The sequence below is a fragment of the Mobula hypostoma genome, chromosome 24, assembly GCF_963921235.1.
Source record: "Mobula hypostoma chromosome 24, sMobHyp1.1, whole genome shotgun sequence".
Classification (NCBI taxonomy): domain Eukaryota; kingdom Metazoa; phylum Chordata; class Chondrichthyes; order Myliobatiformes; family Myliobatidae; genus Mobula; species Mobula hypostoma.
The window spans coordinates 43640234-43653256 of NC_086120.1; the positions used below are offsets into that span (position 1 = coordinate 43640234).

At 39.3% G+C, this 13023-nt stretch overlaps 1 protein-coding gene across 4 annotated transcripts in view; it reads left to right on the top strand.

The window, feature by feature from the left end:
- LOC134337478 (casein kinase I) overlaps window positions 1-13023 on the top strand; it is a 157201-nt gene that overhangs the window by 89555 nt on the left and 54623 nt on the right. For all 4 annotated transcript variants that reach the window (XM_063032525.1, XM_063032528.1, XM_063032526.1 and 1 more), the window contains 2 exons: window positions 2549-2589; window positions 10495-10564. In XM_063032525.1, the coding sequence (XP_062888595.1) occupies window positions 2549-2589; window positions 10495-10564 (111 nt within the window). The remainder of the gene's footprint in view (window positions 1-2548; window positions 2590-10494; window positions 10565-13023) is intronic.

Consider the following 13023-nt stretch of genomic DNA (forward strand, 5'->3'; position numbering starts at 1 on the left):
CTGTAGTGTTCTGTGACTGTGAAGGTTGTGCAAGCTCTTTGAGCTTCAGGTGAAATAGAAAAGATCTTGGATAATTGTTAGAGCTCAGTTGTGAGTACAGGCCCCATCTATGCCAAGTACAACCCCTGAGAATGTCTTGCACCATCTGAAGAGGTTTTATCCACAACTGAATGGAAGCACAGTGCCAGTATTCAAATATTCTATCTTTCATCAGTTGTGATAAACCAATTAAAGTTTCAGTTGGTAATTAACTTTTTGAATGTTTTAAAAAAAAGAATTATTTGGACTCGAACTCAAATACAGAATTTCAACATTGGGTGTAAGTATTCATTGCTTTTCCACCACTGTATACTAATTAGTTGGAAACTGTAAGCCTCTTGAACCTTTCACTGAAAGGTTACATGTAATTGTGAACTGATGATGTGCTAATGTTAAGGTGAAGTCAGGAGCAGCAGCAGACCATCTGTTGATACCTGCTGTGCCATTTCATTATCATGGCTGATCTGACTCAAGGATGCCTACTTAGCCCACTGCTTTACTCTCTAACCCTAACCCTGTTGGGCACAGTTCAAACGCCATCTATTAATTTGCCAACTACACAGCTATTGGCAGATCTTCACATGGTGGTGAGGAGGCGTACAGGAGCGAGGTAGATCAGCTGGTTGAGTGGTGTCGCAATAACAATCTTGTCCTGAAAGTCAGCAAGACCAAGGAATTGACTGTGGACTTGAGGGAGGAGTTGAGGAAACACACTAATCCTCGTCAAGGTATCAGCAGTGGAAAGGGTGAGCAGTTTCAAGTTCCTGGGTGTCAACATCTCTGAAGATCTATCATGGATATTGATGCAATTACTAAGAAGGCACAACAGCAGCTATATTTCATGAGGAGTTTGAAGGGACTTTGTATGTCACCAAAGACTCTCGCAAATTTCTATAGATGTACAGTGAAATGCATTCTAACTAATTGCATCACTGTCTGGTCCATCTGTAATGCATGGAGGAGCCTCATCACAGGATCAGAAAAGGCTACAGAAGCTGTAAACTCAGCCAGCTCCATCATGGGCACCAGCCTCCCCAGCATCTAGGACACCTTCAAAAGGTGATGCCTCAAGAAGACCCCCGTCACTCAGAATGTGCCCTCTTCTCATTGCTACATTCAAGAAGGAGGTACAGGAGCCTACACAGACCAACCTTTTAGATCAATCCTTCTCTCCCATCAGATTTCTGAATGGACAATAAACAATATTTTTGCTCTTTTTGCACTAAATTTTATAAACTGTACATTATTGTAATTTATATTTTTTTATTATGTATTGCAATATATTGCTGCCACAAAACAACAAATTTCTTGGCAGATGCCAATGTTATTAAACCTGATTCTGAAGTTGAAGATTGCAAGGTACCATAGAGTTGAGATTACAATCAGGTAATCTGGTCCTTTTACCTCATTAACATCTAAATCCTTAATTGTGGTAACATTTTACTCCTTTGCATACCATATCTGTGCACCTCTGACATGCGTAACAACTGTCCTGAAGAATAGTGTAGTCCAAAACGTTGACTATTTATTCATTTCCATGGATGTGTCTGACCTGCTGAGTTGCTCCAGCATTTTGTGTGTGTACAGTATGTGTTGCTTTGGATTTTCAGCTTCTGCAGAATTTCTCATGTTTATGTTCTAACATTGTTAGCTTTCTGAATGATTAGATCTACGATATAGATTTTGCAGGTACTGCAACGAAGTTCATTTTGCAAGTCAGAACTGCTGATGTGTTAACCTAGGCACTAAAGGAATTCCCATGCCCTTTTAATAGTGACATTTGTTTCTACATGACTTGACGAAACTATTTGCATGTCACCCATGGGGGAATCAACTATGGGCCAATGGACTGCAAACCTAGTCTGCAATATTTGAATAACAATTTTAAATAAATTAAAATCTTTTAAACCAAAGGGGCATAATATTTTGCTTGAAGTTTCTGAGTGGAGTAAAGAATTCTATATCAGAGCTTTCAAAATGTTCAAACTCTAATTCATTTTAATAAATCAAAAACTGTAGCATGTGGTAACCAGACAACCTTTACACCCCTTCATTGAGCAAAGATAAAAACGCCTCAGTTATACACAATTATTATTCAATTTAATTATTTTTCTTGTGAATGTGAAGGAATTTTGAGCTGCTCTATAAAACTCTGCAAACTAGAGCAATTGACTCTAACTTACAACAGCAGTGAATTTAATTTGAGGGTGTGACTAGTTCTGTGCTAATGTCATCTTCCAGTGCAATACTTTTAAACTAACACAAACAAGTATAGAAACTCTATTTTGTACTGAACCACATTGCATTAAAAAAAATCACTATTTGGCCAATTTCTGAGTTATGCAGGAACTGTGGTAAGAATCCTTATCCTTATTTGATTAATTCCTGACTTTTCTGCAACTTGTGGTTTAATTTGAGAGAGCATACATCCATGTGAGTTTACAATAGTAATGCCTTAGTGCTGCGTTATTTGGTCTTTTTAAGAGCTTGTACTTTCTTTTGCATGCAGGAAAGAATTTGTACACGAATGAATATGTGGCCATCAAACTGGTAAGTTATATTTATTTTTCCATAAATAGATGTAGTACAGATATAGCTAGCTTGCTGTTTACATGTAGTAGAAATAATCCTGAATCTCCTCCAGCAATTTCATACGTAAATATATGCAGTATACCACTGTACCTGGAAAATTGTTCACCAGCGTAAGGCACCAAGGAAGAAGTTAAAATGTGCTGACATTTAGAAGCAAAGCCAAGCGTTCTGAGCAGTTAATGTCATCAAACAAAGTACTATCCGTGATTATGTTAAAATGCACAAATTGATTGTTTGCTTCTGCTATTTCCAAAAACAAATTAAACATTCTCATAGGTTTTGCTTGTTTAAAAGAAGCACTTTTGGTGAGAATATCTTAAGCCTAGCACTCCCAAATTTGGATCTGTTAATTACCAAAATTACACTTGTTAATCTTTACATTGCTAACCTTGAACCATAAGACCTAGATGCAAAATTAGGCTATTTGGTCCATCACGTGTGCTCTGCTATCCTATCTTGACTGATTTATTATCCCACTCAACCCCATTCACCTGCCTTCTCCCTGTGACCTTTGACACTGTTACTAATCAGGAACCTATCAACCACAGCTTTAAAAGTACCCAATGACTTGGCCTCCAAGTCATCTGGCAATGAATTCCACACTGATTCACTACCATCTGGCTAAAGAAATTCCTACACACCTCTGTTCTAAAGGACGTCCTTAGAATATTCTGAGGCTGCGCCCTCTGTTCCTTGACCCCCACCACCCACTACTGGAAACATCCTCTCCACGCCTATCTAGGTCTTTCAGTATTCTTCTGAACTTCAGTGAGTACAGGCCCTAAACCATCAAATGCTCCTCCTACATTAATCCTTTTATTCCCAGGATCATTCTTCCAAACCTCTGAACCTTCTCCAATGTTGCTGTATTCTTTCTTCGAAATGAGGCCCAAAGCTGCTCACGATACTCCAAATGTGGTTTGACCAGTGCCTTAAAGCTTCAACATTACATCCTTGCTTTTATATCTTAGCCTTTTATTATGCCACTGTCTCTCATCTTTAGGACAATACTGACCGGCCTCTTCAACAAAATATAATTTAGTATAGCAACATGCTGTATAACAACTCTTTCCTCCCAGGTCGTGGGAATCCAAAACCATGGAGGGTATAGGTTTAGGGTGAACTTTATTACCTGAATGTATTATATCACACTTTAACTTCAGTATTACTCTTTGTTTGGAAAAACAGTGTTTTAATGCCAAAGTTATATTTCTGCCAACTTTTTTAATCACTAGGTTGAAATGCAGCCAAGAAATTCTACCCACTGGGAAAATGTATTCTGCAAAGTAATAAAATTGAAGTTTTTTTTAAAATTGTGGATATGCCCAGTTTTAATTTTAGGAGATGATGCACTTACAATTTTCAAAATTGTGATTTGTTCAGTAATAAATTATCCAAAGCATAAAAATTAAAATCTACCCGTGTCGCCAGTTTGTCTAGTCAATATGAATTCAATAAATGTGGTAATTTGTTAGTGACAAAGGAAAAACAATCAATCATAAAAGTGGTCATAATTGAAAAGCCTGACTACTTCAGGGAAAGAAATCTAGCACTGATTTTGTTCATCAGTTATTATTCTAATCCCTTACTCCCTCAGGTGACATGGGAGCCTAGCGTAATGCTTTACGGTGCCAGCAACCCAAGCTCAATTCCCACCACTGTCTGTAAGAAGTCTGCACATTCTCCCCATCACCATGTGGGTTTCCTCCAAGTGTTTTTGTTTCCATCCACATTCCAAAGATGTACCGGTTAGGATTAATGAACTGTGGGCATACTGTTGGCACTTGTGAGCTGCCTCAGCACAATGTTTGGACTGTTTCAGGCGGCAGAGTAGTGTAGTGGACAGAGCAACACTTTACAGTACAGATGACTCAGGTTCAATTCTGTCGCTGCCTGTAAGGGTTTTGTATGTTTCTCCTGTGACCATGCGGGTTTCCTCTCAGTGTTCCAATTTTCTCCCACAGTCCAAAGACTTTCCAGTTGGTAGGTTAGTTGGTCATTGTAAATTGTCCTGTGTTTAGGCTAGGATTAAATCAGGATTGCTGGGCAGTGAGGCTTGAAGGTACCACACTGTGTATCTCAATAAGATAAAATAAAAACTGCTATGCAAGCTCTCTGTGGGACTTTCAAGGATACTCTTCCACCTGCAGCATTTGTCCTGTCTACCCACTGCCCAAGACTTCTTTTTCACTCTCTCAGCAACTTCCACAAAACATCAAAATGCATTTAATGATTGTGTTCTTTTACTGAGTCATTAAAACATTGTATTGATTTGTGCAGTAGACTGCACATTATTTAAAGTTAAGTGCTCAACACTGGAGTGAAATACTATATAGAAGTCTGGAGACTGGGTGTTTTGCCTCCTTGATGGGACAAAAAATATTTGAGTTTGAATGTTGCCTCCTGGTGGTCAATAGATGCAATTTCCATCTAATTTTAAAATTGGTTTTTAACTTTTGAAGGTAAATTGTTGACCTTTTTAAGAACAGATCCTGGGATCTAAGTTTCAGACCTTGCTTGAATTGATAGTTCAGCAAAACTGGTTAGGAAGCTGTATAGACTTTGGGGAACCCACTTTTTGCGATTGCAAACACCAGAGATTCTGCAGATGCTGGAAATCTAGAGCAACGCATACAAAGTGCTAGAGGAATTCAGCAAGTCAGAACATCTGTGGAGAGGAATGAACGATCCATGTTACAGGCCAGTGACAACTGTCTTTCGAACAACAATCTATTGAGATTCACTATTTTATTTATTTACTTCGCACATGCAGACATCCCACCTCTCCTGGAAGTTCCAGGAGTCTCCTGCATATTAATAGTGGCTCCCTGATGCCCGCAAATTATATACAATATCATGGAAATCAATTTTTTTGAGAGCGAGCGAGAGAAGGCAAGAGAGAGAGCACAAGAGCGACCGAGAGAGAGAGAGAGAAAAAACACCATGGCAGAGTATTCCAAAAAATGAAAATATAAAACATATGTCACCCCAGACTACACTAAAGTGTACCCCTACCTAATAGGGGTCAAAATAATGACAGTGTTGCTCGCAACAGTGACTTTTCTATTGCCCATGGTGGGTTAAGACTGTCAAAGCCATGTTGAGGTAAGTTTAACAGGTTTCATTCGTTCATTAGCATAGTTAACATTATTTAAACTAGCTGGCTAGCTGCTAAGGAGCTACTCTATTGCAGACATCCCACCTGTCCCAGAGTCTCCCACAAATTGATGGTGCTACCTCCCTGAAATGAGTTTTTGCAGGGTGGGATGTCTGCACATGCATGTCAAAACATACAAGAGATGTATTTTGTGTGTGTCACTCCAGATTTCCAGCATTCGCAGCATCTCTTGTGTTGGTGAAATGCATTGTTTGTGTTAACAGCCAACACAACCTAAGGATGTGCTAGGGTATTGACTGACTGAGAAGGATCAGTTAACATTTTGGTTCAAAATCCCACCCACAGATGTTGCTCGACACTTCCTCCATCAGATTTTCTTAGACCATAAAATGTAGGAGTAAAATTAGGCTATCTGGCCCATCGAGTCTCCTCCACCATTCCATTATGGCTGATTTATCTCCCTCAACCCCATTCTTTTGCCTTCTCCTCTTAACTTTTGATACCCTTGCTAATCAAGAGCCTATTAACCCCTGATTAAAAATACTTAATGACTTGGCCTCCATAACCATCTGTCGCGATGAATTCTACAGTTTCGTCACCGTCTGGCTAAAGAAATTCATCCTCATCACGCCCTTCTATTCTGAAGCTATACCCTCTGGCCCTAGACTCCCCCACTATAGGAAACATCCTCTCCACACTGATTCTATCTAGGCCTTTCAATTTTCAATAGGTTTCAAAAGGATCTCCTCTCATTCTTCTAAACCCCAGTGATTTTAGGCCCGGAGGCATCAAGCACTCGTAGGTTAACCTGATTATTCCAGGGATCATTGTCATGAACCTCCTCTAGACCCTCTCCAATGCCAGCACATCCTTTCTTAGATAAGGGGTCCAAAACTGCTCATAGCTCTCCAAGTGCAATCGTCTCCAGATTCCAGCACCTGCAGTCTCTTAGATCTGGCTTCCTAGCAAGCTGTCACCAGGTTACGACAATTCCTGAGAGCCATCTGTAATCCAGACTATTCGTAAATGGAGAACAGTGTGTGGGAAATATTCGTAGAAATTGTAGTGATGCAAGAGCAGCCGCCAGCCAACCTCACTGAATCAGTGATCGAGAGTGTTTGCTCAGTGCTCCCCCAGCTCTGCCTGTCTCACCTCCTGTCTCTCCCCCCACCCCCCCAAACCACCTCCCGATTGCTGCTGGAGGGAGTGGTTACAGTAAAGAGAAAGGCAAGCAGAAATGCCATATCCCCACCCAGCAGAAAATGCCTGCAGCCCCCACAGCAGCTGGTAAATTCACCTCCCTGGTCTTCCAAACACTCATTCATATGTACAGGATATCTGTAGATCGGAGGTGTTCATAATTGCACAGGACCTGTACATTAGATGAGCTCGTGTTGATTAAGTACTATTGAGTGGACCCTGCTAATGGTCAATCAACGTTGTATGACTTCTTACTCAGCACCTGAATCCACCATGGAGTACAAAGATCCTCCTGTATTCGGTGGGCCGAGAAGTTGGGTGTATTTCATATCCAGTTCCTAACCTAGTGCCAGTATGTATGTTTCAATGGATTCCCCTTGTGAATGGTTGGTGTGGTTGTGGTGTCAGCCTGAGAAATGAGCCCAGGTGGCGGGCTGGATTGAGAGCCATCTGGTCTAAAGTTTTGTCCATTTGTGACTTTATAAACTGAATGTCCTGATTCTGGAGACTTGCATAACTGACTGCAAAACTTTAATAGTTCTGGTTTAACATTGTAAATGTTGGTTATGGATTACAAAATGGTTACTTTGATCTTTGGTAAGCATAACTATAACATTGTCCCTACATAAATATAGAAAAAAATATATTACGTGTTTACTTGCAGTTTTGTTACAAGTAATATAAGTGCTGAATCATTTTAGAAATTGGCTCATTTTAGAAATTGTTCAGTAGATGGCTAAGGAAAAGTGCTTTTGCTGTTTTAAAATGAATGCTGATGGCAGATTATTATAGCCTAAATGGCTGAATAGACCTTTGATTCCGATAACAATGATCTGTGAAAACAACTGAGAGCTCTGATTTTCTCAGCTGCCTAATCAAATGTAGGTAGCCTGAGAGTTAGCGGTATGATCCCAATTTGGATTCACTTTTGAAAATACAAACAGTAAAGTTAAAAGCTGTAGGACGAGTAAAATTGCAGATTCCTGTGTAATTTCAAGTGTGTGGTAACCATGGCTATACTGGGTATAAAAACAGCAGTTCATTTATTGCTGAGTTCACTTAATTCATTCAAGGTTCAAGATTGTTTAATGTCATTTCTAGTACACAAGTGTAAAAGAAACTGATATTATTGTTATTTTGGAACTAATGCAGCACAAAGAAAAACACAAAAGATAACACAATAATAAAATAAATATTAATACTGTAAATGTATATAAACTATCTTGTGTATATCCAGAAAGTGATGCCTGGCACAGGAGTGTCTGTACATAAAGGTGACTGGCAGGAATGATAAAGTAGTGGTGGAGGGGTGTTTAGTGGGTGGGGGTGTTGATCAGCCTTACTGTTTGGGGAAAGTTACTGTTTTTGAGTCTTGTGGTCCTGATGTCGATGCTATGTAGAATTGCTTTTGAATTACTTTTTTTTCAGTCCTTCCTGCATTACTTTGTTAAATTTACTGTAAAAGGAGGACCTATCACATTAGTTATGATCACATGTAAAATCCATATTAGCGTGTATTTGGTTAACAATAGTCTGTGACTTCAGCTGTTGAGTTAATTGTTGGCCAACAGCTATCATGCCTTCTATTTTTCCGCCCACACCATTCCATCAAGCTACCATCCGTAAAATGTTTCGGTAATTCATGAGACGTCAATAGTGAGAAATTTATGATTAAAAATTTCAGGATGATATCACTTCAAAAGAACTGGAATAAGCTGCGGTCAAAAGAAGACTGAATCTTAGTGAGTTAGGGATGAAGCAACTCAAATTGTGAGATTGGAAAGATGTCATTAGAAGACTGTAGAGGCCTGATGTCAAGGATCAAGAATAAAGTCACAATCTTTATTCACCATCTACATTTACATTTGGTGTTGTGTGTTGGTTCAGGGCACAGTGTGGAATAAGAGACATTTAACAATTATAGATGTAACCCTCAGGTTTGGCTGGTGCCGTTAGTCTAGGGAAGACCGTCTGTGGCCCTGCCAAACGTGTGGAGTCTGAGCCTCAAAACCTCTTGTTTGTGTGGATGCTGTGTGATCTGTACCTTTGTTACAAACCAGTACCACGAAATAACAAACAGTACACCATATGCAATTAAACGATTTAGCTTTATAATTCTTAATTTGACTAAAGGGTTAGTAAAGTAAAACAAAAAAGAAAAGGGCCCATTTCAATGAAACAGTCCAATGTGCACAAGTGGGAGCTCATGATTTCCCTTCTGTTGGTCCTCCATCGATTTCCCCTGGCTTTGTCGACTCCCGGCCCCACTCCAAGTCCACTCTATCCTGCTGTCCCCGACCTCTTCTTTCCGGCACCTTCTGTCTTCATCACACGCCATACAAAAGACCCAGATCACCTCGTTCTCAGGCACACAAGAAAAAAAAAACACTCTCTTCATTGGACAGTGCACATTCCAAAGCCCCCGTTATCCCTAGCCATAACCCAAACACTGCAGCTACAGAAAAACCATTACATTAACAGCGAAACCTTTCCCAGGGTGTTACATAAAGGATTGAAAAAAGTTTAAAAATAAAGAATTATTTAAAAATAGTTATAGATTAAATTACAGATATAGAATAATCAGGAGGTTTTGCAGATGCTGGAAATCCACAGTAGTACATGCAAAATGCCAGAGGAACTCAGTAGGTCAGGCAGCACTGATGGAGAGGAATGGGCAGCTGACATTTCGGGCTGACCCCTTCAAGGCTATGAAGGAACCTGATGAAGGGTCTTGGCCCAAAATGTTGACTCTCTCTTCCTCTCCATAGATGCTGCCTGTCTACAGATATGGAATAAAATGTACATAAATACCAGTATGTATTTCCAATGTAATCAACATTATAAAGAAGTGATTTAAAGTATTTGCAGTGCAGTGACAGAGGTGATAGATAAATGGAGACTCAGGATGGCAAAGGAAATCTTCAAGTGCTTCTCAGCCATTCCGATCCATAATTATTTGACATTCAGCCTAGCATATTTGGCAAGAGAAATAATTACTATTTCAGGTTAGAACTGATCTTCTACCTGAAAGATTAACTCCGTATTTTCCAGGTGTTGCATGTCTATAGAGTGTTTCCAGCATTTTGTGGTTGTTCCCAATTTCCAGCATCTGCAGTTTTTTTTAATGTTCAAACTCAATGTTGGTTCTGACCGAAGAACAGAACTCTCTGGTGCCCTGCTTTCTGAAAAACAAATTGATGGGGGATTTTGCATTCAATTTTAATTCAGGTTCTCTTACAGCTAATAGTTTGGCTGTTTGTATTTTTAATTGGCATGAAGAACAGCAGTATTGTATCCTGATTCTCGAATCTGTCAACTTGGTCTATTCCCCAGAATCAATGAGTTCCAGCACTTTGGTGGAGAACTGCAACTCTTATCTTACTGGAAAAGACTAAATATGAAGCTTGTACAAGTTGCCGTTGAATGAGTTGTGTTATCAAGCCAAACTTGACTACCAGAAGAATTTCTTGTCATCACTTATTTTTATGTTCATGGTTTATTTAAAAAATGTTGGTAGTACTAATATCATTCTGTACTTGTCGTAGGAACCTGTAAAATCCAGGGCTCCACAGCTTCATTTGGAGTACAGATTCTACAAACAACTGGGCAATGCAGGTAGGAAATAATATAAAAATATTTGTTTAATAATTAAAATCAGATGCAATGTCTTCACTAGTTGCCTCTCTCTGCATGTTCTCACTGCCCTTTAAAAACAGAAAAAACTAAATAATTGTAAAATTTGGTATAATTACATTGCCTAACACAGAGGTTGCTTGGGAGTGTTTTGATGATTGGTTTGTAAAATTAAATATTTTTATCTGTTAGAAGATGTTCATTGTGAAAATTTGTTTAATTCAAGAGGTTAGTTTCATTCTTTGAGTAGAAAACACACCATCTCATGGTAATTCCTGTTGTAATCCTGCTTTGCATCAAAAGTTTGTGGACCTGTGTACTCTATTTTCTGTTTGCATCGGAGTTTTCATTTGATTATTTTATGATACTCTGTCAGCACTGTGGGGGAAGGAGGGTGGAAATCTGTTCAGTGCTCATCTATTGCCTCTCCTTCTTTCCATTTTAATCGTGATCTCATTTTGCCTTTCCTACAAACCTATTTCCAGAAATCTTAAGTTCATAACTGTTTATACCATGTTTTAACATTAAAATTAACAAGTTTACTGAATCTTAATGTTGCCTTTCTTCAACCTAAATTATTATTCACTCAGATATTATTGATCAGCTCTGTGGCACGCTTTAATGTTTTAAGAGTCTTCCAATTAATTTGAAATAATTGCAGAACAGTCTTTTCTATCCTTGGAATTTTCATTCATTCTCTTTGGTTATTAATGTAAAATAAGGTTAAGACATTACCTACAGGCAAGCCGCAATGATTTGAAAATAAAAGTACTTCACAAGTTTATCTCCATTGTTAATACTCTCTTATTTGTGCTATCTCATATTGCCTGGCATGATTTTTTTTTGTAATTTTAAGCTGTCTTCTTGGTGTTGTGAAATGTTCCCACAGTTTAGTGAAAGTGTGATTTGACAGAATTCATTATCTAGGGCTTAGATGGCAATGCTTTTGTGATGTAAGGGTTTTATTAAGGATTATTAAAATTGGCTTTAATTTTTAAATTTAAAAATGATTTTTAATATCTATACTAAGAGTTTGAAAACTGAATATTCAGGAATAAACAGGCTTCCTGTTTCATAGAATTCCAGTTCTGACTTTGTTTTTTTGACTCCTGAAAGGCATTTGGTGACTGAGAGGCTTAGTATTAAAATTCCAGATCTTGGGACTTGCAGCTGAAGCTCTAGAAGGAGTGATGAATGAATATGGGGGCTTCTCAGGAACCAGATCCTGAAACTTTGTAGGATTATGGGGTTAGAGGACGTTATGGAGATGGGTAAGGGCAGAGCTAAGCACATATTGGAAAACGTGAAAATTGTTATCCAACTAGGATACTTGTTGAAGCCAGAAAGCACAGTAATGAAAGGTGGAAAGCTGAGCATTCAGTACCATAATACCCTCAAAACTAATCAATAAGTCTCAAGACATTGGCCTCAAAACCACCTTGTGCAATTGGATCCTCGATTTGCACACTTCAGACCCCAGTCAGTTCAGATTCTCCTCCACGATCTCTGTCAGCATAGGTGCACCACAAGGCTGTGTGATTACCCCCTGCTCTACTCACTTTACACTTATGACTGTCTGGCTAAGCACATCTCCAATGCCATATACAAGCTTGCTGACCACACCACTTTTGCAGGCCAAATCAAAGGTGGTGAAGAATCAGCAAATAGGATGGAGATTGGTAATTTGGCTGAGTGGTGCCACAGCAACAACGTCTTACTTAATGTCAGCAAAACCGTGGAGCTAATTCTTAACTTCAGGGGGAGACCAGAGGTCCTTGAACCAGTCCTCATGAGAGGTGGAGAGGCACAGCAGCTTTAAGTTCCTCAAGTGTTATTATTTCAGAGGGCCTGAACTGGGCCCCAGCTCATAAGTGCAATTATGAAGAAAGCACAGCAACGCTATACTTACGAGTTCAAGAAGATTCGGCATCATGTCTAAAACTTTGACAAACTTCTATGGATGTGTGTTGGGGAGTATATTGACTGACTGCATCACCATCTGGTATGGAAACACCAATGCCCTTGATTGGGAAATACTGTAAAAAGTGGAGACGGCTCAGTCCATCACAGGTAAAACCTTCCCCACCATTGAGCACATCTACACAAAGTGTTATCACAGGAAAGCAGCATCCATTATCAGAGACCCTCACCAGCCAGGATGTGCTGTCTTCCTGCTCTTCTTCAGCACTCCAGCCACCAGGTTCAAGAACAGTTAATACCCCTCAACCATCAGGCTCTTGAACCAAAGGGGATAACTGTACTTAACTTCACTTGCCCCATCATTGAACTGTTCCCACAACCAATGGACTCACTTTCAAGGACTTCATCTCATGCTCTTGATATGCATTGTTTGTTTGTTTATTTATTTTTATTGTGTCTTTCTTTTAATATTTGCATGGTTTATTGTCTCTTGCACACAAGTTGAATGCCCAAGTTGGTGC